Here is a 25,099-nt window from a genome sequence, read left to right on the forward strand (position 1 = left end):
GAAGTTGCTCGTGAGTTCCCAAAAACAAAACCGTGAGGGAATGGTAAGCCCAAAGCGGACAATATCGTGCTACGGTGGTGGAGCGGGCCTGGGAAGTGGTCCCCCCCGGGCCGGGATGTGACAATTTGGTATCAGAGCCTAACCCTGGTCATGGTGTGCCGACGAGGACGTCGGGCCCCTAAAGGGGGTGGATTGTGACATCCCACATCACCCAGGGGAGTGATCCTTATATGTATATTCCCATCCCTACTTAGCACGAGGCCTTTTGGGAGCTCACTGGCTTCGGGTTCCGTAGGAACTCCGAAGTTAAGCGAGAAGGGGGCTAGAGCAATCCCATGATGGGTGACCCACTGGGAAGTTGCTCGTGAGTTCCCAAAAATAAAACCGTGAGGGAATGGTAAGCCCAAAGCGGACAATATCGTGCTACGGTGGTGGAGCGGGCCCGGGAAGTGGTCCCCCCCCGGGCCGGGATGTGACAACTTATCAACATAGCATTCATCATTTCTTTCAATGTACGATTTTTGCGTTCAGCAACTTCGTTTTGTTGAGGTGAATAAGGAGTAGTAGTTTGATGAATAATCTCATGTTGAGTACAAAATTCAGAAAAGGGTGCAACATATTCACCTCCCCTATCGCTTCTTATAACCTTTATCTTTTTGCTAAGTTGATTCTCAACTTCATTCTTATAATTTGTGAACGCTTCTAAGGCTTCATCTTTGCTTCTTAGCAAATACACATAGCAGTATCTTGTGCAATCGTCTATGAAAGTAATAAAACATTCCTTGCCTCCTCTAGTTTGCACTAACTTTAGTTCACATATATCACTATGAATTAATTATAGAGGTTCTGTACTTCTTTCAACAGAGTGAAAATGTGCTTTAGTTAACTTTGCTTTCGCACAAGTTTCACATTTATGACTTATATCAATATGAACATGTCCTAACCTCCCATACCATATATTTGGCAATTCCATAATATAAGCAGAAGAATTAACTTTATTGATAATTTTGGATACAACAGTCACATTCATTTTGAAAAGATCATCACTGAGATATCATTTCCCAACATACATTCCACTATTTGTTAGTACAAACGTATCAGACTCAAAAACCAAACAGAAACCATTTTTGCTCAACAGTGGTCCGAAGACTAAGTTCTTTCTGATATCAAGCACATGAAGCACATCGTTAAGAGTGAGTTCCTTTCCAGAAGTCATCTTTAGAATTACCTTTCCTAGGCCTTGAACCTTGGATGTAGAAGAATTCCCCATGAACAGTTGCTCTCCATGAGTAACTTCTTGATAGGTGGTAAACATTTTTCTATTAGAGCAGATGTGGCGAGTAGCCCTAGTGTTAACCCATCATTCCTTAGTGTTTCCCACTATGTTGACTTTAGATACCATAGCCGCAAGATTTATGTCAGAGATCTCTTTGGACAGTCTATCTTCCTCGGTTATGTGTACTTCATTACTCTTCTTTTTGGAATTGTCTTGGCCTTTGTGGTTTTTACATTCAATAGCATGATGTCCTATCTTGTTGCAAACAAAACACTTGCCCTTGAACTTCTTAGAATTCCCTTGGCTTGAACTTTCCCCAGAGTGCTTCCTCTTTTTGTTATTCTTTGACCCACCCTCCACAATGTGTGCCTTGGATTGCATAACTTGACTGTTAGACTTCTTTTCAGAGCAACGATTATCCTCCTTAATCCTTAATCTTACGATTAAATCCTGAAGTCCCATCTCTTTGTGCTTATGCTTGAGATCATTTTTTAAATCTTTCCAAGCCTGACGTAATTTTTTAATTACTGCAGCCACTTGAAAGGTCTCACTTAGCGACATCCCTTCATCATGTATTTCATGAAGAATAAGTTGTAGCTCTTGGACTTGATTGATAACCTTCTTAGAGTCTGTCATCTTGTAGTCAAGAAATCGACCGACTACGAATTTCTTCATGCCAGCATCTTTAGTCTAATATTTCTTGTCAAGAAAGTTCCATAAGGCTTTTGCATTTTTAATTGGACTATACACATTGTGTAGTGCATTATCTACTGCATTGAGGATGTAATTCTTGCAAAGAAAATCAGAATGGTTCCATGCATCTATTGCAACCACTTCTTTTGGAGTAGTTCCAGACACAGACGCATCTTCATTCAGAAACTTTGCCAAGTTCAGAGTGGTGAGGTAAAATATCATTTTCTGTTGCCACCTCTTGAATTTTGTCCCATTGAACTTCTCAGGCTTCTCACCATGATTGGTGGAAGTTGGGATCACCACGGGCACAACACTCACAACTGACGTGCTACCCAGTTTACTAAAAGAATTATTAGTATTAGCCATTTTCCCTTAAGAGAGAAAATCACACAATTCAATATATTACAATTAAAGTAAAAGCAACAAAGTATTATGAAGCAAATAGACTTTAGTTTCTTAACACCGTAACCCACAAGATTATTTAATTAAACTTGGCTAATAAAATATAACAATTTAACAAAACCAATCTTGTCTTAAGTTGTTGGAAAAAGCTTTGAAAAAATTGTTATATATTTTATTATAAACTATTAAATAATACACAATAAAATTTCTACAAATGCAAGAAGAACAAGGAATAGAAGAACCTTAAGAGATCGAGGCTAGTATTTGATTCTATAGCATTGAGACAAGATTCCCCTTTGGTGGTGCCTCAATGTTTGCATTGGCAAATGTCTCTCAGGATACAACAATCTTTCTCTTTGCGGAAGTAGCATTCCAATCCACAAAGAACAGCGAACCAAAAGTGTTTAAAACTTTCTCTTTCTTGAACACTAAACTACTCTAATTTCTATATAATTTCTGGATGCAAAACTATGTCTAAAATGCTTGACTTGGTAGTCTATTTATAGGCTTTGACATGCCCCCTTTTCCAAGGCTTACCAGTTGGAAAGATTGAGCTTCGATCGATGATAAACAGACATCGAGAGTAACATCATATCGGTTGATCAAATTTCTAGGGGCTTCTCTTTCAAATTGGTTCGCTACTACATCACAAGCAGGGGTAAGTGGACCACCACGAATTACCTCCTGTCTATAAATTTCAGAATAGTTGCAGACTGAAGTCAAATTTTCGAAGGTCGCATCTGATATTAATCCATGAGATCCGCTCGTGAGTTGATATCAGTATTGAATTCGAAAACAAGATTGCCAATCTGCAAGCCAAAAAAGCTCAAGCGTGACATCTTAGTCGAAAACATCAACTCCAAAGTCACTTCACTTTTTCGATCCTCGTTTGCTTACTGCTACTGCTTTCAGATTGAACTTCAGTTTTGACTGGATAATGAGTTGTGCAAGCAGTGGAACATAATGGCCTGGCAGTGACAAAACAGAAATTTTTAGAAGTGCGTTGTAAGTTTGTACCTTTCAAGTTTTCTAATTGGTCATTAGTGATAGAAATGATGGTTTTACAAGTAAATGATGTTACCTGCATAGCTCTCTCCTGTGATAAACAAATCCCTATTTTTATACTCAGGGAATTCGTCAAACCAGTGCCGAAGGAACTCGAGATTATCTGGTGCTAAAAAGAAGAGAATCGGAACATGATCAAAATGTACATGTTTACTATTTTTGGGGTTATATTTTGTTGGTTGAATGAGGATTAAGAAAGTCATATGAAGCGAAAACCTGTGATATCGTCGTTCACGAAGCCATAGAATGATTTGTTTGCTGAGTAGGAGAAGCCTACTCCTGCAGGTGACTCCAAGTATAGCATATTTGCTTCTGCAAAGATTATATAAACAGGAGAAAATTCATCCTAATTAGTATCAATGTTACGTGAATAATTGGGAGCAGAATCTAATTAACAACGAATGTGACACAATTGTGATCACTTAAAACTATAATTCAATGGATTAATTACCTCTATTCCAACTAAAATCGTTCTTGAGTAAAATGTCTCCACTTGGTTGAAAAGGTCCGTGCACGCTGAAAGCTCCTCCAATAGATGAACAACCAGGACCTTCACTTAAACTCACAAAGCTCAGTTATTTGGTTCGTAATTGTACTACGCAACAAGCATTCATTATGCATAAAATGTTACAAACATAGGCGTCGCTAAGTTGGCTGAAGTAGTAAGAGCAAAAACAAATAATGCATGAAAATTTTGTGGTAGGGATTATATTTGAAATTGGATTTGGATGGAAGTTCACATCCATTGAGCCAAAGAACAAGAGGCTAGAAACACAGGAAAATAAACCTAAAGGGTTCTCGAAAGAGGAAAATAAACATAATCTGCATAACTTTCATTAGGAAATTGTCAAAGGCCTGAGTCTTATCCTCCAATGGTGATCGAATATCTTGCCTCACAGAGGTGTGCCTTAATGCAAAGTGACACGTACAAATTTTCCTGCGAAGGGTTCTGTTTTAGCAGCGAACAATCTAAGAATTTAAACATGTTATGTTATTATGCATCATAAGAAGTAAGAACTAGCGAGAGGACATTGATGTATGTTATTGGCTTGAAATACAACGCGCTTTGTATAAGTTGGCTATTAACCATGCTCATTTTGTTCACGAGTCTAGTGGATTTGACGAGTTGGGTACCATGTACTGGACGCATCCTTGTTGTTAACAACTCAGACGTACAATTTCGATTTCTGTTGGAGTGTCAATTAAACTCTTTTTAACATATGGAAGAAGATTTATTCGGATGTTGCCTGTCATTCCTTCGAATGCCTTTATTGATGCAGAGAAAAAGCGCTAATTAAAACTGACATTCTTGTTCTCATGAGTATACCGATTTTCTTTTGTCACTGTTCTAAAAATCCTCGCCTAGCGCCGCCTAGGCACTAGGCGGTTGGTCACCGCCCGATTAAAGCCCAAGCATTTGAAAATTAAGAAATGATGGCTAGACTTGCTGAGGCACCTGCCTAGACCGCCTAGCTCGTCCAGACCGGCGAAGGTTGCGACTCACTAAGAAGAAAATAGATAAATTTTATTTTACATTTTACCTTTTTCAATAAATTATAAAAGACTTGTTGAATATTTAAATAAACACACATTATATGCTTGTTTCTTATGTTTTTATTATGTTCCAATACTTAATGATATATATGTCATTCTATTTTGTAGTTTTTGAAGAAATTACATATATTTTAAGTATAAACAGACACTTATTTACATGAAATATAGTAGATTTACTTAAATCCGCCTAATCCGCCTAGGTGCCTAGGCACTAGGCCTCAATCTGCCACCCGACTAGCTCCTAATGTCTTTTAAAACCTTGCAGTTTGTTTACTCAATAATTCTGCGTAAGAAATGAATAAATATGTTTCTTGATTTCTGCAATTTGATCAGTTAGTACTTATGGCTTTTGGCAGTGGCTTTCCTCTCAGAAATGAGGCAAACAGAAGTAGTGATCTCTCTGGCTGCGAAATTGGAGCTTCATGGCCTGCTCCTCTTATGGTAGCGTAAGATAAAGCGTCACTGTATACTTGTGTCCATCCAGCAACCTGAAAAGTTAAAAATTTATAAAGGATAAAAACTGCTAAGACCACAAGTAGATAGTCCGAATTTTCCACTATTATTATATTCACGAACCGACCTGTTTTTCTTGAACCCAGACTCTGTAAGGCACGTTCGTTTGTAGCCCCAAGTCCTTTGCCAATCCGTTCACCAGTGTCCGTGTACTCGTTAGTGGAATAATAGAATCTTGATCTCCACTGTGGAAAACATGTAAGATAAACTTTTAAGGACAATTTCTAAAAGACTAAGATTATCGAAGATGGCAAGAGTTTTGATTTGTACAATGCTGAGACTCATCACCTGTAAATCAAAACCCGAATTCCAGACTTGACAAGGTCACCTAAAACTGGAAGCATCGGTGTTTCCAGGTTTTTCAGGTCATACTGGATGACAACTCTGCTGTAAAAGAGAATAATCAAAGTTAGAAGCACTTTAAACAAAAAAGAATTGCTGCATAAGGAACATTTCTTCGATCTTCGAATAGTTTGGAATATAATTGGAATTCTTTTCATGTTTTGATTCATCTTCAGAACCTAATATGTTTATGTGCATCAGTGATTCACATGAGATGAGATGATTACTTGCTGCAAAATGTCCAATTTGTGATTCGGGCATGAAGCGCCTCCTGAACATCTGGTCGGTTTAAGTATGAAACTATTTCATCTACGAGACAGACATCTATCTTCACTGTTTTTCGCTGCAGATGTGATCAGTGAGTTGGAAGTTTTGTATATTAACGTAGAGAATTTGAAAAAAATGAAAGGAGAAAATACCAAGGCTTACCAGTTGGAAAGCTTTGACCGATGATAAACAGACATCGAGAGTAACATCATTTCGGTTGATCAAATGTTCAGGGACTTCTCTTTCAAATTGGTTCGCCACTGCATCACAAGCAGGGGTAAGGGGACCACCACGAATTCGCTCCTGTCTAAAAATTTCAGAATAGTTGCAGACTGAAGTCAAATTTGCGAAGGTTGCATCTGATATTAATCCATGAGACCACCAGTACTCTGCTCGTGAGTTGATATCAGTACTGAATTCGAGAAGAGGATTGCCAATCTGCAAGCAAAAACAGCTCAAGCATGACATCTTAGTCGAAAACATCAACTCCAAAGTATTTCACTTCACTTTTTCGATTCCTGTTTGCTTACTGCTACTGCTTTCAGATTGAACTTCAGTTTTGATTGGATAATGAGTTGTGCAAGCTGCGGAACATAGTGTCCTGGCAGTGACAAAATGGAAACTTTTAGAAGCGCATCGTAAGTTGGTACCTTTTGAGTTTTCTAATTGGTCATTAGTGATAGAAATGACGGTTTTACAAGTAAATGATGTTACCTGCATAGCTCACTCCTGTGATAAACAAATCCCTATTTTTATACTCAGGGAATTCGTCGAACCAGCGCTGAAGGAACTCGAGATTATCTCGTGCTGAAAAGAAGAGAATCGGAACATGATCAGAATGTACATTATACCTATACTAAAACTCAACACAAAACACTGTTCATTAACAGTAAACGAACTAAATTGCCCTTCAATTCCTTTGTTATCAGCCATTTTTTCCATTTTTTACACAGCTAAAAGACACTTTGCCCTTCTAGCCCACGCATCTGTCATCCGTGTGCTTTTTGGTTCCATCTTCTTTTTGGTTCTATCATCTTATACACGTGTTGCTCACCGTGTCCCTTTTAGGCTGCCCATGAGTGGATCATCGTTGAAGGCTCTACTTCGATTTCTTCTTGACATTTCTTTCCGTTTCCACTTCTCTCTCACTCTGCGGTCATCTCTCTTCTCCTCTCCTCCTCTTATCTCTCACTCTTCCTTCGGGTAATTTTCCAGTACGCTTTTCCAGTTGCTTCCCACATTAATCTCACCCTAAAACCAACAAATCCCAAAAACCCTGAAGCCCTCCAACAAATTGAAAAAACACCATCTTTGCCGAAAATTTTGAATTTTTCTCAGGAATTTTTGTCTATCCCTGAGATTTTCTTGGTGGGTTTTCCTTCTCAGGTCCCGTATGTAAAAGGGTTTTGTCTTTGGTAGTAGATGAAGATCGGTGACAATGATCGGAGTTCATCACCGTGTGGGTGATTCCAGTGGCTGGCTTTCAATTCTGGTGATTTCTAGGGTTTTGTGCTGAGTAATATTTAGGGATTTGGTTTGGGTTTGTGGGTAAGCAATCTTCAGGGTAAATTTAGTTCCCTTTATTTTCTCAAATTTGTTTCACAGCATGATTTTTGGTCCTTTACTGAATAGTTCTTAAGAATGTTGGAATTTTTATTTGTTTTGATTTCTTTTGAGTTTGTTTTTAATTTTATTTTCATGTCTTGAAATTGTTTCTAATTTCTCTATAAGTAAAATAAGGTTGAGGATGAAATTTATTCTTTCTCAACACTATTTGACTGCAGATTTTAGGTTCCAACCCCCAGTTACGTAGCATGCTTGATTCCAATTCTTAATAAGGGAGATGATGCAAAACCCATAATTTCTTCGTCTGTTGGCTTCTCCCGAGACTATGCAGGTATATTTATTCAGGATGCCTAATGTTTGAGTTTTGAAGTTTGTGCCTTACCAAGCACAGCTCGACAATCCCTAGCATTAGCAACTATCAGGGTTCTTCAAAAAGTACAAACTATGTAAGACCAGGACATGAAACCTAATTAAGATTCACAAATTCTGAATGCAAAGTATTTAAAAAGTAATTCTGGGCAAACTCAATGCTCATCATTCAATTCCTTTCTCTCTTTCATAATATAACTTTTGCTTCTTATTGCCTTTGTTTTTTTCTTTTCTATCTTGCAGATGCTCTTCACTTTGCAGCAATCACTTCTGTCGCAACTTGGTCGGCAACAGTGACAGTCAGCCAAGTGACATAATTTTTTCTTTGATATGTCTGATAGAAATAGCCTGAATTATTTCTCCCTTAGATCCCTGAATCCATATTGGTCAATATATGGATTAATCATGCAACTCGATTGAAGTTTGAATTTAATTTCATATTGTTAAAACCCTTTAAATGGATGAGAAAATATTATTAAACCCCTCAAGCTTTATTTGAGCTCTACTTTCAAATTAATTTCATATCAGTAAGAGAACATAATTTTACTTGAAAGGTTTGGAAAAAAACTAATAACTCTTGGTAAAATGTCTTTATGTCACAGACAAGCAAACATTATCAAAACTATGTGTTTGAGTTGCAAAGATATGTTTGCAAAGGAATAGGTGACCTCTGTATTCTAAATTTCTAACTTTTTTTTTTTTTTTTTTCCAAAATCCGTGATGAGCAATTTATGTTTCTCTTTCTTTAACATTTTTTCCTTCGGTTTTGCTGGCTTAATAATTTGATTGACACCTACTTCTTAGAATTAGAATAGAATATGGTTATAATTATCTGCAATTGTGGGGTAATTGGCAAAACTCGAGTCCCTTTTATGCATGTTTGAAGGAACAAGCATAGTTTGTAAACCCCTGCCTTGCTCAGACATGTTTTACTCTTTCATTGTCATTTAATTTATTTTCCTGTTTTGGTTTAGGCTTTTAGTTTGGTTTGTTTTGCTGTTAACTTTGTTAATCTGGTAAGGATTACATTTTTCTGATAGCTTGAATTTAGAATTTGATTATAATTTCTTCTTTTTCAACGTAATGGTTAATCCGGATAAGGATGTAGTTTGGATTCAGGTGAGGTGGGGGAGACTTTTTCTTCAAGAACCTCTTGGTGGAGTCCCTCAGAGGACAGAATATTACTATTCAGTGACTAGGAGCTGAGATCCCAATTTCATTACAATTTCTTCTTTTCAACTTAATGGTTATCGAATTGATTGCTTTTCCTTTAAGAGTACCAAAAGTAGTCTACGCTCAGCACTCATACCCTTCCATTTTTTTCTTCCCATTTCCCCAAACAATACCAATGTTATTCCCTTTTTTTTCAAATTATAAATTTTCTATATGCAATCTTTTTTTTATTTTTTTATTTTTATATTTTTGCTCGGAATTCGTAAGTGTAGTGTTTTCAATTTGTTAAAAGGCAGGATCGTATTTCCATTCAGTTTAATGTCATTTTAACCTGGTGTTGGTTTACACATAATTTTTAGCATTTTCCACTTAGGTTCTGATTTTAATTTTGCTAAAACCTATAGATTGTTAAACTAATGACAAGCTATTACTATATATTGTTCGTATCAAGGAGGAAGACATTTTTAGATCACCCTGAAATATAGCTAGGAAAACATCATTTATTTTTATTATGACAAACATTTATGCCTTACACTGTTGACTTTCTTCAATGCTTGCTCTGGATTCTACAGGTTTTTTTAAAGTTTATTTGGTTGCTGGAAAAAAACTGAGAAATAAAGGGCTTCAAAGTTTGATCATTTGTGCTTCAAATTTGGTACGGTTTCTTTCCCGTATATAATTTTGATTGGTATTTATAGATTTTCATCATAAATTATTGTATTTTCTTGCAAAGAAGTTCATTTTTGACACTTATGTCAACTTTAACACCACTTCACCAAAGAACTCAATTTCAATTAGAGAAAGAGGAAGAGGAGCATAGAAGTTTGCCCACTACTTCTCTGTTTCATCAATAATATCCACAAACCCAATTCTCAGCTTTTAGGTTTTTTTTTTTTTTTTTCACATCAATTAATTTTGCCTGCAATGTCAGGGCATGATATTTTAGAGAATTTTTTGCTCATAATTTTTTTGGGTGAAACAAATACATATGAGTCTTCACTAAGTTAATTTTATGTATTATAGTTTTATTATTTCAGAACTAAATGACATCTTGCAGCTTTTGGTAGGTTTTGTGTAAGCTTACTTGCATTGCATACTTTGTTTACAAACAATGTTTGGTTTAATTTGATGATAATATATTTGGTAAATCATTTCAGAATTAGTCTCTCCAACCTCCATAAGTTTACAATATTACTACGGTAAAACTTAATTTTGGATTGCATGTTTGAAAGTTTAGCCTTTTGTTTAGGAAAAGGATCCTTGCCGGATCCTTTTCCTGGAGATCCGGGGGATCTTGTAATCATGTCCGTTCATCATACATCATGCAATCAAAAATCATTTAAAATTTAAAATTAAATATAAATAGTACCTAACGAAAACTGACTGCACGATGTACGATGAGCGAACATGATTACAAGATCCCCATGAAAATGATCCGGCGAGGATCCTTTTCCCTTTGTTTAAAATTTGAATTGCATGTCTCAAAATTTATAGTATTTTCTTAATTGCCAGCGAAAAGCTCAGAGAAAGAGGTAGCAGTCATCGATCAAATTCGAGTTCAAATATGAGTTCACACCTGAGTTCAAATCTTATTTTTGAGCCTTTGTTTCGTCAGTAATCAGGTAAAGCTCAAATATTTCCTACATGTCTTAATTTTGGATTAGTCTCTATATCTACACATACATGTAACAAATATTCACTGGTCCCTTACAATGATGATCAATTAGTGTAGTTCATGGATATAAGGGATATATCGACAAGGGAATATATTGAAATATGTAGGGATATATTGAAATATGCAGGAAATTGTTTCACTATAACACATTGAGAGTCGAGGAATCTCCTTCTTTTGAGCTGGCCATGTCGGAGTATATTTTTACTAACTTGGTAAGCTATATCAAAATTTAGACTCTTTTTCTTGCCTTTTGTATTTGTGTTTGCTAAATATATATAATATTCGTTGAGTTATTTGGTATATAGTTGATTAGATTCCAGTTTGTATATCATTTGACGCCTAGCTACCATATTTTTGGCATATAATCCATGCGATTGCTTAACAAAATTTGGTCAATAGTGTCAATTAAATGACCTCTGTGTTTGTGACCTTTTACCCAAATTTTATATATTTTATCCTTTCAAATTTGTGTAACTTTTGCTTTTTTAGAAGATTAATTTTTGTATAAAATATAAATCTTAGAAACATTCTACCCATAGTGTAGTCTAACGAATTTTGTACTGTTAGTTCTGCACCATTCCAATTTGGATTTGATTGGATAAATAATAGCATTGTTTAGCTAATTAGCAAATTTCCTCATATTCCTAACCTCTCTCCAAGCAGTATATTGGTGCCTTTGTTTCAGGGTTTTGAAGACGCTGGGGATTTCACCGTGACAAATAAATTGAAGACTTAGGTTCTAAATATATTTTTACATGTATGTAAATATATATCTAAAACTATCAACATGGTTTATACAATTTTTAAACCCCCGCAACATCGCGCAAGCAGGCTTTCTAGTGTGTTTACTATTTTCGGGTTATATTTTGTTGGTTGAAAGAGGATTAAGAAAGTCGTATGAAGCAAAAACCTGTGATATCGTCGTTCACGAAGCCATAGAATGATTTGTTTGCTGAGTAGGAGAAGCCTACTCCTGCAGGTGACTCCAAGTATAGCATATTTGCTTCTGCAAAGATTATATAACAGGAGAAAATCCATCGTAATTAGTATCAATATTACGTGAATAATCGGGAGCAGAATCTAATTAACAACGAATGTGACACAATTGTGATCACTTAAAGACTAATTTAATGGAATAATTACCTCTATTCCAACTAAAATCTTTCTTGAGTAAAATGTCTCCGCTTGGTTGAAAAGGTCCGTGCTCGATGAAAGCTCCTCCAACAGATGAACAACCAGGACCTTCACTTTAAACTCACAAAGCTCAATTATTTGGTTCATAATTGTACTACGCAACATGCATTCATTAATGTATAAAATGTTACAAACATAGGCGTCATTAAGTTGGCTGAAGCAGTAAGAGCAAAAACAAATAACGCATGAAAATTTTCCGGTAGGGATTATATTTGAAATTGGATATGGATGGAAGCTCACCTCCATTGAGCCAAAGAACAAGAGGCTTTGAAGCAGGATCAGTTTGTGCTTCAACAAAGTAGTAAAAAAGTGATCTCCCTTGCTTTTCATCCACAGTTACATATCCTGCATATTGGTGGAAGTTGACTTGTGGTTGACCAGGCAACCTTGTGATTTTATCAGCTTCTTGGAGGGAGTTTGCCGTGGAAAACGCTTGGATGACAGTTGCAAAGACTGTGGCGACGACGACGATACTCCCTCGTTGAGCCTGCATCATGAGAGAGAGAGAGAGAGAGAGAGAGAGAGAGAGAGAGAGAGAGAGAGAGAGTGAGAGAGAGAGAGCTTCAAATATGAATTGTGGTGTAGGATGGTACAAGTATATAAAGATCTTATCTCGATTTTATCTGGTACCAAGCTGGCTAAGTTGTGTAAGACAAATTGTCCAAGAGCTCTCGTATTCAACATATTGTATTGTTCTGACGTGGGTTAGGCAGGACAACCTGTTATGATACCAGTTCATAAATGTTCATGAGTACAACTTGCTCTTGCAAGAAAGGTACTCTACTTTGAGATTCTAAGCGAGTGTTATGCATATATATAGGGATTGGACGTCTTGAGTTTGATGCATATCACAATACTGCTACACTAGGCAGGGAAGGGATTTTCATTTGTTTTTTCTTCAGAAAATGGGGATTAGTTGTGGCCCTATGGAACCCACTCCGCTTCAAACTTTAACAATCCAAACTGACTATTTTGTAAGTCTTGATTCATAAATCATCCTTGAAACAATTCAATCCGAGATATTTTGTCCATTTAATTGTCATGCTAAAATTTCAATGTTTCTTAGAACACAATGTTTGATACATATAACAATACTGCTACATCATTTGCCTATTTAATTGTCAATTTGTCACGATAAAGTTTCAATGTTTTTTAGAACACATTGTTTGTCAATTTCTTTGAACTCAATTAGATGCCTCAACTATTTCTAATTTGGCTAATATTTTGCAAGGATGATCTGTGAGGTGCAACTTGAAAAATAAACAGTTTGGACCATTAAAGTTCAATGTGGTGTGGGCCATACAACCAATCTCCATTTTTTGAAAAAAAAAAAAAAAAAAGGAACCCAAGACTCTGACTACTACACTAGTGTGAGTTTAATATGTTGGTACCCCACTCACGAGTTTGTATAAAACTTACGAATGCCATATACTGGTATTATATTTCAATTTTTCGCCCTAATGAAGAAGTGTGATTTTTGTATGATTTAATATATTAGTATTACACTCACATTTTTTGACGTACTGTGGAAGTAAATATTGTGTGTCGTTTCATGAATCAATAAATAAATAAGAATTTGGGTCCTTGTTTCTCCCACTCTGTTTTTTTTTATTTAAAATTTACAATGTCAAAGAAAATGACCAGAAAAGTGTGATACACATGTTTTACAAAATAGATTGACTAGGTGTTGTGTTGTCCACAATATTAACCATAGTCCAGTGAACAAAGCCCATGGTGCTACCTGTTCAATTGATCAAAACACCCATCACTCATCTAGCATCACCTCAATGGTACATTGACAACAAGGCTTGGACAGTTGTGCATAGATAAGGATGAGCAAGAAGAACATTCTTATAGGGTTTCAAATGTAGTCATGCATATAAATACTATTGTTTTACTCTTTATGTTTTGAGCTTTAGGTCTGCCGTTTCTTTCTTCTTCAAAGATATCAACATATTTTGTAATCAATTCAAACCATATACAAGATGATTCTTTTCCTCAACTTGTAGTTTAAATTTCTGAAAAGCTTGCCCAAAGCTTGTTTCAAGTTGCTTAGTTCCAAGCTAACTGCTCAATCTCCGCAACTTAGCTTGAGGGGGAATATTAACCATAGTCCAATGAACAAAGCCCATGGTGATATACCTTGCCAAGACACATGTTCAATTGATCAAAACACCTATCACTCATTTAGCATCACCTCAACGGTTCATTTACAGCAAGGCTTGGACAGCTATACATAGATAAGGATGAGCAAGAAGAATATTCTTATAAGGTTTCAAATGTAGTCTTTTTGTACCATACTTGACCAATCTCAAAACTACCAAGCACCGGTCAACGTCATACCTTCAAGGACCCACTGAGGGGTTCATGCTATGTAGAAGCACAAAAGTTTCCCTCCAACCAGAAGGCCAATCACAGGGCGACATATGTCAACGTCATAACAAAACTCACAGAGTTCCACATCGATCAGGGACAAAAGCTGGAGACTCTTCTCAACTATAAAAGAAGAACATTCTCCTACAATTAATCCATAATGTCATTATTGTACTTAAACTAGTTATTAGAACCCATTGATGATAACTATGCTTAAACTTATGTATGTGTAAACCCTTCACTATTAATGAGAACTCCTCTACTCCGTGGACGTAGCCAGACTTAGGGTGAACCACGTATATCTTATGTTTGCTTCCATATCTCTATCTCCTTACATATTATCCTCACTAAGTGACCGGAGCAACCAAGCAAAGGTTACAAACTTGACACTTTACATTGTTCCAAAGTCTTCATTGATTTTGTGCATCAACATTTGGCGCTGTTTGTGGGAAGAAGACACTTATTCTTACTCTCTTTAGCTCCATCAAGCTGGTTTCTATCGTTCATATGCTCTCATTCGATCAAGAATCCATCTCCAACATGGGGAATGAAGAAAGCCACAACACACAGAACGACATTCCCCTTATGCCTAGTGTGAGGCAATGAAGAAAGGAACAAAAGAAGTTTGTTCTTCAATCTAAAGTCGAAAAGCTGGAAGCTCAAAATAATAAAATAGCAATGAAGAATGAGATCCAGGAGCAGTATGAGAAGCTCTTCGAGATGCTCCATGAGGCTAGGCATACTCAATCACACGAGCCTATTACCCATGTGGATGTCAACCATCACCTGGGTGCCCCCCAACACGGGGAGTCACTGGTCTTCAACATGGATATTCCTGATGAGGAGCATGCTACTCATCAATGTGTTGATCAACGTGAGACTTTTCTCAACCCAGCTGGCACGTCTTGGAAGCCAGTACGGTGAATCTAAGGAAAAACCATATGCCTTTAACCAAACTCCCTTACTTCCAAGGGATAAGGGAAACTTGCGAATAAGAGTTCTAATGGTGCCTGACTCCACTCAGGACCTTCTTATCATGCATCTCCTCGAAGAAGTGAACAGGCTAAAGGACGAGCGTCATGCCCAAAACCCTGGCTGGGATCAACCAAGGCCCAACCCTCTGACAAGTAGAATCCTTGACACCCCTCTACAAGGAGAAACGAAACAGAAGCTTGGCTTGCAATCTTATACAGAGAGGGAAAATTCGATTGAGCATATCCACCACTTTGAATCTACCATGGCATACCGAAGACACAATGATGAAGAACGATATCTCATATTCCCCTCAACTATATCTGGTGAAGCTCTCAATTGGTATTGTTGTCTTCAACCTAATATTGTGGATTCTTTTGCTAAATTAAGAAGACTCTTCGTGGCTCAACACATCTTCCAAGCTGATCGCTTACACAACGTTAATGAGCTATACACCATTCGTCAGAAATCAAACGAGTAATTGTGTGAATATGCCGGTCGCTTTAGCTATAAGTACTTTCGTTGCACTGAGGCAGATGACAAAACAGCACTCAGGGTTTTCACGGTAAGCATACGTGAATGCTTCTTCAAGTACATGATCAATGCTAACACTCGGAATACTTACTCTAAGATGATGATGCAAGCTTACATTCATGCCTTTGCCGAGGCAAGGACATACCAAGGGAAAACTCATGTGGTTAACTCATATCAACAAGTGGGGAGTGGAAGTCAAGTTCTACCAAGTGATGAAGTTTTGGCCATTCAAACACCCATTGCAACCTCTCTTGCCTCACTTAGCTATTTGCTAAGTCACCAAACGTATTCGTCTCTTGGTAAAAGGGAATATTTTTACTCTTAGCAAGCTCATTACAATAAGAGGGATAAAGGTTCGTATCAAGACAACCAGGAGTGAACGTACCTTCAACTATTATGATCATGGGGTCAAGCCTCGCTCTTTCAAAATGGGAGGACTAGATGCTAAAGGAAATGCTATTATAAGAAGACATATACATTACAAATGTTTTGACCCTCAACTGTTTGAGATCTTTTGTAACACAAGTCATTCGATAAATATTTAAAGAAGAAGGAAGTCAGACAACTTCGCTTGAGTCTTTTACATTCCTAACACTGGAACACTTGGTCTACACTGACCTACCTCTATACTCTAACTCAGAGCTTCAACATGCGTACTTTGACACAAAGTAAGTGAAACTAAGTATTACAACCAACATGGTTCACATATTAAAAGCATGGATTCCTTCATGCATAGCAAAACATTCATAAGCATGACTCATGTCAATCAACATAAGCATCATACATCTCAACACATTCTTACATAAGCCAACTGATCTTCGAAAGGGTGTCAACATACTTTTGTCATTCGGCATTTGCTACAATGTGCCTCGACACCTTGCCCTTATTCTCACCAACCAAGTGATGAAAGGTACAACTTGTACTCTAATATCATTCGGCAACTTTCCACTCTTATCACCAACTAGGTGATGAAGGAACTCACATTCATATCACCAACCAGGCGATGAAGAGTACAACCAATACTATTAATAAACATTTTTGCCTTATCAACTCACCATTCTTCCCACCAACTCAATCAAGAATGGTACAACTTGTACATGTGAACTCTTAGCATCACAAATAATAAAAAAACCCTCAAGCCTTACAACTCAAAAGAGGGATAAGCAAGCTTAGCTCAACCCAACTGGGGGAGCACTTATGACCAACAAGAGTTATTTATAGTCACCAACAAAGTCTTATTACAAGCTAACAAAAGCTTCAGTGCATAGTATACAAAGATCAAGCTCTTCAGCCCTCTTGCATCTACTCCAGACATTTCCCCTTTGTAACAATGCAAACACTACAACTTGTAGAAAGCTTCGCCCACTCTTGATTAAGACTATGCGAAGCAAAATCAATTTATATGGTTCATTCGAACCTTCAACTACTACAATGTGTTGCTTGCCTCGCACATTCTTGCTCAAGAGTGTGAAAGCAAAATCTATATATGTTGTCTCTCCCACATTTTCTTGTCCATAGTTCAAAAAAATAAAAAATAAAGAAATTTGCCATAAAAAATCCGAAATTAATTGTTAAGTATTAATTAAGCAATTAATTAATTATTAATTATGACATGTAAAGAAGGCCAACAAAGCTTCAACACATAGGAGGCAACTACAAATGTAAAAAGCTTCACACACTCTTGATCAAGATAGTGTGAAGCAAAATCAATTTATGGTGCCCAACAATTAGCTTCAACTATTCAAGCTAGGGCTGGGCACGGGCCGGGCCGGGCCCAATTTTGAAGGGACCGGACCGGACCTAGGTTCAAAGAGAACAGGGCGGGCCGGGCCGGGGATTACATTTTCTAATATAAGAACCGGACATTACCCGGCCCGGTTGAAACGGGCCGGTTCGAGCCGGGTCCACGGGTCCTTTATTTTTTTTTTTTGGTTGCCGTGTCCTCCTCTCTCTTCAGCCGTGTTCCTCAGAGTGTCATTCTCTCTCTTCAACCGCGCCGCCGTGTCCTCCAGTTCCAGCAGCGCCTGCTGCTCTCTTGGTGCCCCTTCGAAAGTGCTCCCAACGAAAAACGAAAACGGCGTCGGAAACAGGTTCCGTCGCAGGTCCTGCACATCCTTCTCTGGCCTCCCGCCCAACCGAATCACATCCTTCATATACGACTCGACCTCGCTGGCCAACGCCTCCAGGTCCTCCTCGCCGTCGTTCGACGGCCGGTCTTCGAGCCATTGGACCTCCGCCACCAGGTAAGGTTTGGTACGGACGAGGTCAGTGACCCGGAACCGCTCCTGGCATTTGCAGATGAGGAAGAACCGGTCATCGATGAGGCGCTCGTGCTTGACGACCTCGCCGACGCAGCCAACGTCGGCGGTGCCGGAGACGGCATCATTGTAGATAACCCCGAATCGGAGATCGGTCTGGAGGAGGGAGTGCATCATGATACGGTAGCGGAACTCGAAGATCTGGAGGGGGAGGATGGCGCCGGGGAAGAGGACGAGGGGGAGGGGGAAGATGGGGAGCTCGAGCGAGGTCTGAGACGAGAGAGGAGAGGATATTTGGGGAGTGGGGTGTCGACTGTGGGAGTCTGGCAGGCAGAGTCTGAGACTCTTACGGCTCGGGTCGGGGACCCGTTTCCTCAGCAATTAAGACCCGTCCCGCCCCGCAAATGACATGGACCCGCCCCGCCCCGCCCCGTTTCAGGATTTTAAAAACAGGACCCGCCCCGTACCCGCCCCGAATCGCTCGGACCCGCCCCTACCCGCGGGTCCAGGCCCCGTTTGCCCAGCCCTAATTCAAGCTATGTGCCTAACGAAAAAGCTTCACCTACAAAGCTTCAATCTAAAAGTTTCGCCTACAAAGCATCAACCAAAAAACTTCGCCTACAAAGCTTCAACATACAAGCTTCACTTACAAGGCTTCAACATACATGCTTCAACCTAAAAGCTTCAACTTAAAAGTTTCAACCTAATAATTAATTATTTATTTTTTTTATAATTATTAATTATTTAATTAATTGTTAATTATTAATTAAGCAATTAATTAATTATTAATTATGACATGTAGAGAAGGCCAACAAAGCTTCAATACATAGGAGGTAACTACAAATGTAAAAAGCTTCACACACTCTTGATCAAGATAGTGTGAAGCAAAATCAATTTATGGTGCCCAACAATTAACTTCAACTATTCAAGCTATGTGCCTAACCAAAAAGCTTCACCTACAATGCTTCAATCTAAAAGCTTCGCCTACAAAGCTGCAACCAAAAAACTTCACCGACAAAGCTTCAACCTAAATGCTTCAACATACAAGCTTCAACCAAAAAGCTTCACGTACAAAGCTTCAACATACATGCTTCAACCTAAAAGCTTCACCTACAAAGCTTCACCTACAAAGTTTCAACCTAAAAGCTTTACCTACAAAGCTTCAAATAAAAAGCTTCACCTACAAAGTTTCAACTAAAAAGCTTTAACCAAAAGGCTTCAACACCACAACATATAGAAAGCTTCACACACTCTTGATCAAGACAGTGTGAAACAATATCAATTTATGGTGTCCTACAACTAATTTCAACCACCCAAGCTATGTGCCTAAGCAAAAAGCTTTAACCAAGAAGCTTCAACTAAAAAGCTTTAACCAAAAAGCTTCAACACTACAGCATGTAGAGAGCTTCACACCCTCTTGATCAAGACAGTGTGAAGCAAAATCAATTTATGGTGTCCTAAGAATAACTTCAACTATTCAAGCTATGTGCCAAAGGAAAAAGTTTCAACAAAAACCCTACAACCAAAAAACCTTCACCCAAACACTGTAAAATGTAAATCTTGTCCAATTAAATTATTTTTCAAGTTTTCCTAACTCCTACAACAAAACATGCTTCACTGTCCTAATCTCAAGACGATACAAATTCGAATACACAAATATTCAATAGAATATAAACTATACAGCAAAAAACAGAATACAAACACAGACGTACAACTTAGACACGGGCTGCAAATTAAGCAAAATTCAAAGAACATAGCCTCAACCTTTCACCCATTTAGCCACCAATCAAGAGCCTTCGGTCCAATGGCATAGCCACCCACAAGGCTAAGGTGGGTTGTAGCCCATGGAGGTTTTCTGTAAGGGTAGTGCTATCCATGCACTCATTTTTACTTCTTACACACCTCTCTGAATTGTCGGTTGTTCGGATCGAATGAATTAAAGATGATCACTAACAAAACATTAATAAGGTTGTGTTGGAAGTAAAATGGGTTTGTGAATAGATCTATTCTTTTGTAAACTCATGCTTATAGCCTACTCAGTTTCAATACATATTATTATTTTGATGTATATTTAGTAGATGAAAGGTAGTGAATAATACGTTTTATGCTAAAAATTATAAATTAGTTCTATCTCCAGTCCCCCTTTATTTACTTATTCTTAATTTAATTAGTAGGTTAATTATTTATATGGTCCTTGAATTTATCGGTTAGGATTATGATTTTGAGAATAGTTTATATTATAGGACAAGGATTGTCTACCCTCCCACTTCCGGTGCCCTCCCGTACCCTCCTATTTTGTGTGGTCACGGTTAAGCCACGTCAACATTTTATATTGTTTTTTATACAAATAATAAGACAAAAATGAATAGTAATATAAAATGTTGACGTGGCTTAACCGTGACCACAAAAACAGGAGGGGGAGGGCACCGGAAGTGGGAGGGCAGACAATTCTTGTCCTATATTATATTGTTGTTCTTTTATATTGATTATTATATAATTTTATATAAGCAAAAAAATAAACATATAATTTTATGGTACTATTTTCAACTAACCCACCCAAGAGAAAAATCATGGCTCCGCCCTTGCTTTAGTCACACGGGTCCAAGAAAAAATCTCGATCCTCTGAAGCGATGGATTCGAAAACCTTGCAATTTGTTCACCCAATAATTCTGTTTACGAAATGAATATATGTTATAAATAGGCAAAAGTTAGAGACCCTTGCTAGGGATAGGAGCGAGGTTGTTGCAAAATATTACACTAATACAAAATGATTGCAGATAAGAGAGAAATAGGAGGATACTGAAAATATTCTAACTTTTCTTTCTTTCTTGCTCTTATCTTTTGAACACTAGTAATGCTCTATTTATAGAGCAACTACTTTGAAAGCAAACAAATTACACTATTAAGCATATGAAAAGTTTACTGTATGCATGTGGGCATACATACCCACTTATTTACAACACTCCCCCTTGGATGCCCACATATCAACATCAGTTGTCTCGTTAAAACCTTGCTTGGAAAAACCCAGTGGGAAAAAACCATAGCAAAGTAAAAAGAGTACAACTTTACCCGGATTGTTGATATGGTGTTGAGCATGCTTATGTTGCCTCGTTAAAACCCTGATAGGAAAAACCCAATGGGAAAAATCCTAATTGAAGGGAAAAGCGTACAACATGCATGTATCATGGATGCTCCCCCTAACTTTTATCTCCCCCTGATTCCGCATTCTTCAAATTGGTAAGCCGACGTAATCCGATTCCCTGCACTAACTTCTAAAATATGCACTTTGGTAGAGATTTGGTGAACAAGTCTGCCAGATTTTCATTGGAGCAGATTTGTCTGACTTTAATAACTTTAGCCTTCTGAAGCTCATGTGCACTGAAAAATCTTGGAGATATGTGTTTAGTCTTGTCACCCTTGATAAATCCTTCATTCTTTTAGGCAACACAAGCTGCATTATCTTCATGTATAACAATTGGAGTGTCTGTCCTTGAAGGTAGACCACATGAATTCCGGATGTGATGGATCATTGATCTTAACCAAGAACATTCACGACTTGCTTCATGTAAAGCAATTATTTCCGAGTGATTGGAAGATGCAAAAACTAATGTTTGTTTTGTTGAGTGCCATGAAATTGTTGTATCTCCATTAGTGAACACATATCCAGTTTATGAGCGGGCTTTGTGCGGATCTGATCATTTATGGATTTATCTGAGTAGAAGAGACATATGTCTGTTGTTCCATGAAGGTATCGCAATACATCTTTGACTCCCTTCCAATGACGAATTGTTGGAGCAGAGCTATATCTTGCTAACAAGTTGACTGAAAAAACTATATATGGTCTAGTACATTGTTCTAAATACAATAAAGCACCTATTGCACTCAAATATGGTACTTCTGGACCAAAGACCAGTTCATCATCTTCTTTTGGACGGAATGCATCTTTCTTAATGTCCAAAGAACAAACGACCATTGGGGTGCTCAGTGGATAAGCTATGTCCATGCCAAATTGCTTTAATATTTTTTCAATGTAAGCTGATTGATGCACCAAAATTCGATTAGCACAATGCTCGATCTGAAGACCGATACAAAATTTTGTTTTCCCAAGGTCTTTTATTTCAAATTCGCTTTTTAGATATTCAGCAATTTTATTGATCTCTTCAGGGGTTCCAACTAGGTCCATATCATCGACCTATACTGCCACTATATCAAATCCAGTATTTGATTTCTTAATGAACACACAAGGACAGATGACATTGTTGGTATATCCTTCTTTGATCAAATACTCACTGAGACGATTATACCACATTTGTCCAGATTGTTTCAGCCCATATAATGGTCGCCTTAATTTAATTGAGAACATACCTCGTGGTTTGTTAGTTGTTTCAGGCAACTTAAGTCCTTCTGGGACTTTCATATATATGTCAGTATCTAATTCTCCATATAGATACGCAATGATGACATCCATAAGTCGCATGTCAAGTTTTTCTGAAACTACCAAACTTATTAAGTAACGGAACGTAATTGCGTCCATTACAGGAGAGTATGTCTCTTCATAATCAATTTCAGGCCTTTGTGAAAAACCTTGTGCAACGGGTCATGCTTTATATCTTGCGATCTAGTTTTTCTCATTGCGTTTCCTTGTGAATACCCATTTGTAAGCCACAGGGTTTACACCAGGCGGGGTTTGGACTATCAGTCCAAAAACACTTCGCCTTTCTAAGGAATTTAATTCTGCCTGGATTGCATCTTTCCACTTAGGCCAATCTTGTCTTTGTTTACATTCATCAACAGAGCGGGGCTCAATGTCATCGCTTAATATAATTTCAGTGGCTCATGCAAATGCGAACATGCCATCGATGATTATTTCATTTCGATCCCACAATTCATTAGTATATGCATAATTTATGGATATTTCTTTGCTTTCATGTACTTCTGTCTCTTGAGGGACATGTGTTTCATCACGGATATTTTCTTTTTCAGAATCATGAATTGTGGATTTATCATTCATTTTCTTTTCTTGAATGATTCCATTTGGGTTCAACTGTGCCCTCATTTTTCTCTTTCGAGGGGCTAAATCTTTTGAACCTGGGAATCTACCACGATTCAGGCGTGCACTAGATGAATCACTCACTGCCACTTTATTTTGTCCAACAGGGACATCAATTTTTGTAGGTGCATTTGCAGCTGGTATATGTGACTTTGTCACTTTCGAAACATCATTAAATGCATATGGCATTTGATTAGCAATACTTTGAAGGTGAATGATCCTTTTCACTTCATTTTCACATTGAATGCTTTGAGGATCAAAATGAGATAAGGTGGGAACAACCCATGTCAGCTTTTACCGCTCTTCTGGAACGGTCTTTTCTCCCCCTAATGACGGGAAAACTGTCTCATCAAAATGACAATCTGCAAAACAAGCTATAAACATATCACCTGTCAAGGGTTCCAAATATCTAATGATAGTTGGTGAATCAAAACCCACATAAATTCCCAGTCTACGTTGAGGTCCCATTTTAGTGCTTTGTGGCGGTGCAACAGGCACATAAACAGCACAACCAAAAACTCGTAAATGTGAAATGTTTGGCTAATGCCTAAACACGAGTTGTATTGATGAGTATTGGTGGTTGGCTATAGGTCTCAATCGAACCAATGATGCAGCATGTAAGATAGCATGTCCCTATGAAGAAACTGGTAATTTTCTTTTCATAAGCAGAGTGTGAGCTATTAATTGAAGCCACTTGATAAATGCCTCTGCTAAACCATTTTGAGTATGGACATGAGGAACAGGGTGTTCAACATCAATGTACAGTGCCATGCAGTAATCATCAAAAGCTTGAGACATAAATTCACCAGCGTTATCAAGTCAGATTGACTTAATGGGGTGATCTGGGAACTGTGCTCACAACTTAATTATTTGAGCAAGAAGTCTCACAAAAGCTACATTTCAAGTAGACAATAGGCAAACATGTGACCATCGGGTAGATACATCAACCAAAACCATAAAATATCGAAATGGTCCACAAGGTGGTTGAATAGGCCCACAAATATCCCCTTGAATTCTTTGCAAAAATGATGGAGATTCAGTATCAACCTTTAGTTGTTATGGTCTAGTTACCAACTTCCTTTGGGAACAAGCCTTGCAAGGGTTTTCATTTGAGACAGCAATATGTCTGCTCAATAATGGATGTCCATTAGAATTGGTAATGATCCTACGCATCATGATGGATCCTGGATGACCCAGACGGTCATGCCAAAGCATGTAAACTTTTGAATCCATGAACTTCTGGTTCATGACAATATATGCCTCAATTGTCTTTATGTATGTATAATACAATCCACTCGATAAACCACGCAACTTCTCCAATATACACTTCTGGGTATCATTGAAGGTAATGCATAGATATTCTACATTTCTGCACTTTTCGTTTCAATGTGGTATCCATTTACAATTCAAAGCAGTTTATTCATACATGAATACTACTTTTATTGAATTGAAAATGTGAGCATTAAATCACAAGTACAAATAACAAGAGTACATCAAACATAAATGATTCACTCGGACCCAGACACTTCATTCTCTCTTTCAATAATGAAGTCTGAAACATCCAGGTGGGTTGTGTTCAATTCCCCTGATAAATCGAACATTGTATCAGTTATATCCATTAGTTTAGCCTGGTCGAGGAAATTAGTCTCGACACCCTTCTCCTTGAGGGAGACTTGATACAGATCCACCAGATGTTTTGTGGTGCGATAGGTACGTGCCCAGTACCCATTGCCACCACACTTATGGCAAACTTCTTCGAGATTTCTAAGAGTGTTTATATGAGCTTTGCCTTTCTGGCGATTTGCAATCTTAAAGCTCGGGCC

The 25,099-nt window shown here is 37.8% G+C and overlaps 2 protein-coding genes and 1 long non-coding RNA gene across 14 annotated transcripts; 1 reads left to right on the plus strand and 2 right to left on the minus strand.

Annotated features, from left to right (window-relative positions):
- Positions 1 to 2,635: 2,635 nt before the first annotated feature.
- LOC137717218 (serine carboxypeptidase-like 46) lies at positions 2,636 to 4,181 on the minus strand. Its single transcript, XM_088698412.1, has 6 exons — positions 4,177 to 4,181; positions 3,888 to 3,986; positions 3,653 to 3,748; positions 3,453 to 3,545; positions 3,269 to 3,339; positions 2,636 to 3,180 (listed from the first exon to the last, which is right to left on the minus strand). The coding sequence occupies exons 3-6, from the start codon at positions 3,738 to 3,740 to the stop codon at positions 3,118 to 3,120; spliced, it is 315 nt and encodes a 104-aa protein (XP_088554538.1). The 5' UTR covers positions 3,741 to 3,748; positions 3,888 to 3,986; positions 4,177 to 4,181; the 3' UTR covers positions 2,636 to 3,117.
- A 225-nt stretch (positions 4,182 to 4,406) lies between these two features.
- LOC137717478 (serine carboxypeptidase-like 45) lies at positions 4,407 to 12,871 on the minus strand. Of its 3 annotated transcripts, XR_015965204.1 has the most exons (11): positions 12,330 to 12,871; positions 12,039 to 12,137; positions 11,806 to 11,901; positions 6,827 to 6,919; positions 6,643 to 6,713; positions 6,275 to 6,550; positions 6,073 to 6,188; positions 5,792 to 5,887; positions 5,571 to 5,688; positions 5,249 to 5,478; positions 4,407 to 4,770 (listed from the first exon to the last, which is right to left on the minus strand). XR_015965204.1 is itself a non-coding variant. In XM_068456862.2 (10 exons), the coding sequence occupies exons 1-10, from the start codon at positions 12,583 to 12,585 to the stop codon at positions 5,320 to 5,322; spliced, it is 1,380 nt and encodes a 459-aa protein (XP_068312963.2). In that variant the 5' UTR covers positions 12,586 to 12,871; the 3' UTR covers positions 5,033 to 5,319. The 3 variants fall into 3 exon arrangements, 2 of the variants coding, with proteins under 2 accessions (XP_068312963.2, XP_068312962.2); XM_068456862.2 differs by lacking the exon at positions 4,407 to 4,770 and having other exon boundaries at positions 5,033 to 5,478; XM_068456861.2 differs by lacking the exon at positions 4,407 to 4,770 and having other exon boundaries at positions 5,033 to 5,478; positions 5,792 to 5,890.
- On the plus strand, positions 7,130 to 11,755 carry LOC137717479 (uncharacterized). Of its 10 annotated transcripts, none has more exons than XR_011065779.2 (5): positions 7,130 to 9,875; positions 10,378 to 10,419; positions 10,733 to 10,842; positions 11,003 to 11,107; positions 11,581 to 11,755. It is a non-coding gene; the product is annotated as an uncharacterized LOC137717479 (long non-coding RNA). The 10 variants fall into 10 exon arrangements; XR_015965207.1 differs by having other exon boundaries at positions 7,130 to 8,009; positions 8,291 to 9,875; positions 10,378 to 10,842; XR_015965213.1 differs by having other exon boundaries at positions 7,130 to 8,009; positions 9,793 to 9,875; positions 10,378 to 10,842.
- Positions 12,872 to 25,099: the final 12,228 nt, after the last annotated feature.

This window comes from Pyrus communis, chromosome 8, assembly GCF_041283825.1.
Source record: "Pyrus communis isolate YQ-2024b chromosome 8, ASM4128382v1, whole genome shotgun sequence".
NCBI classification, from domain to species: domain Eukaryota; kingdom Viridiplantae; phylum Streptophyta; class Magnoliopsida; order Rosales; family Rosaceae; genus Pyrus; species Pyrus communis.

What these genes read in the sequence shown, in the direction of transcription:
- LOC137717218 (XM_088698412.1), bottom strand. Translation starts at nt 3,740, where the DNA reads ATGCTATACTTGGAGTCACCTGCAGGAGTAGGCTTCTCCTACTCAGCA. An exon ending in CACAGGAGAGAGCTATGCAG is followed by an intron (nt 3,340 to 3,452) that starts GTAACATCATTT and finishes TGTCACTGCCAG; the next exon opens with GCCATTATGTTCCACTGCTT. An exon ending in TCAATCTGAAAGCAGTAGCA is followed by an intron (nt 3,181 to 3,268) that starts GTAAGCAAACGA and finishes TTTGGCTTGCAG; the next exon opens with ATTGGCAATCTTGTTTTCGA.
- LOC137717478 (XM_068456861.2), bottom strand. Translation starts at nt 12,585, where the DNA reads ATGATGCAGGCTCAACGAGGGAGTATCGTCGTCGTCGCCACAGTCTTT. An exon ending in TCAATCTGAAAGCAGTAGCA is followed by an intron (nt 6,551 to 6,642) that starts GTAAGCAAACAG and finishes TTTTGCTTGCAG; the next exon opens with ATTGGCAATCCTCTTCTCGA. An exon ending in TCTGGGTTCAAGAAAAACAG is followed by an intron (nt 5,479 to 5,570) that starts GTCGGTTCGTGA and finishes TTAACTTTTCAG; the next exon opens with GTTGCTGGATGGACACAAGT.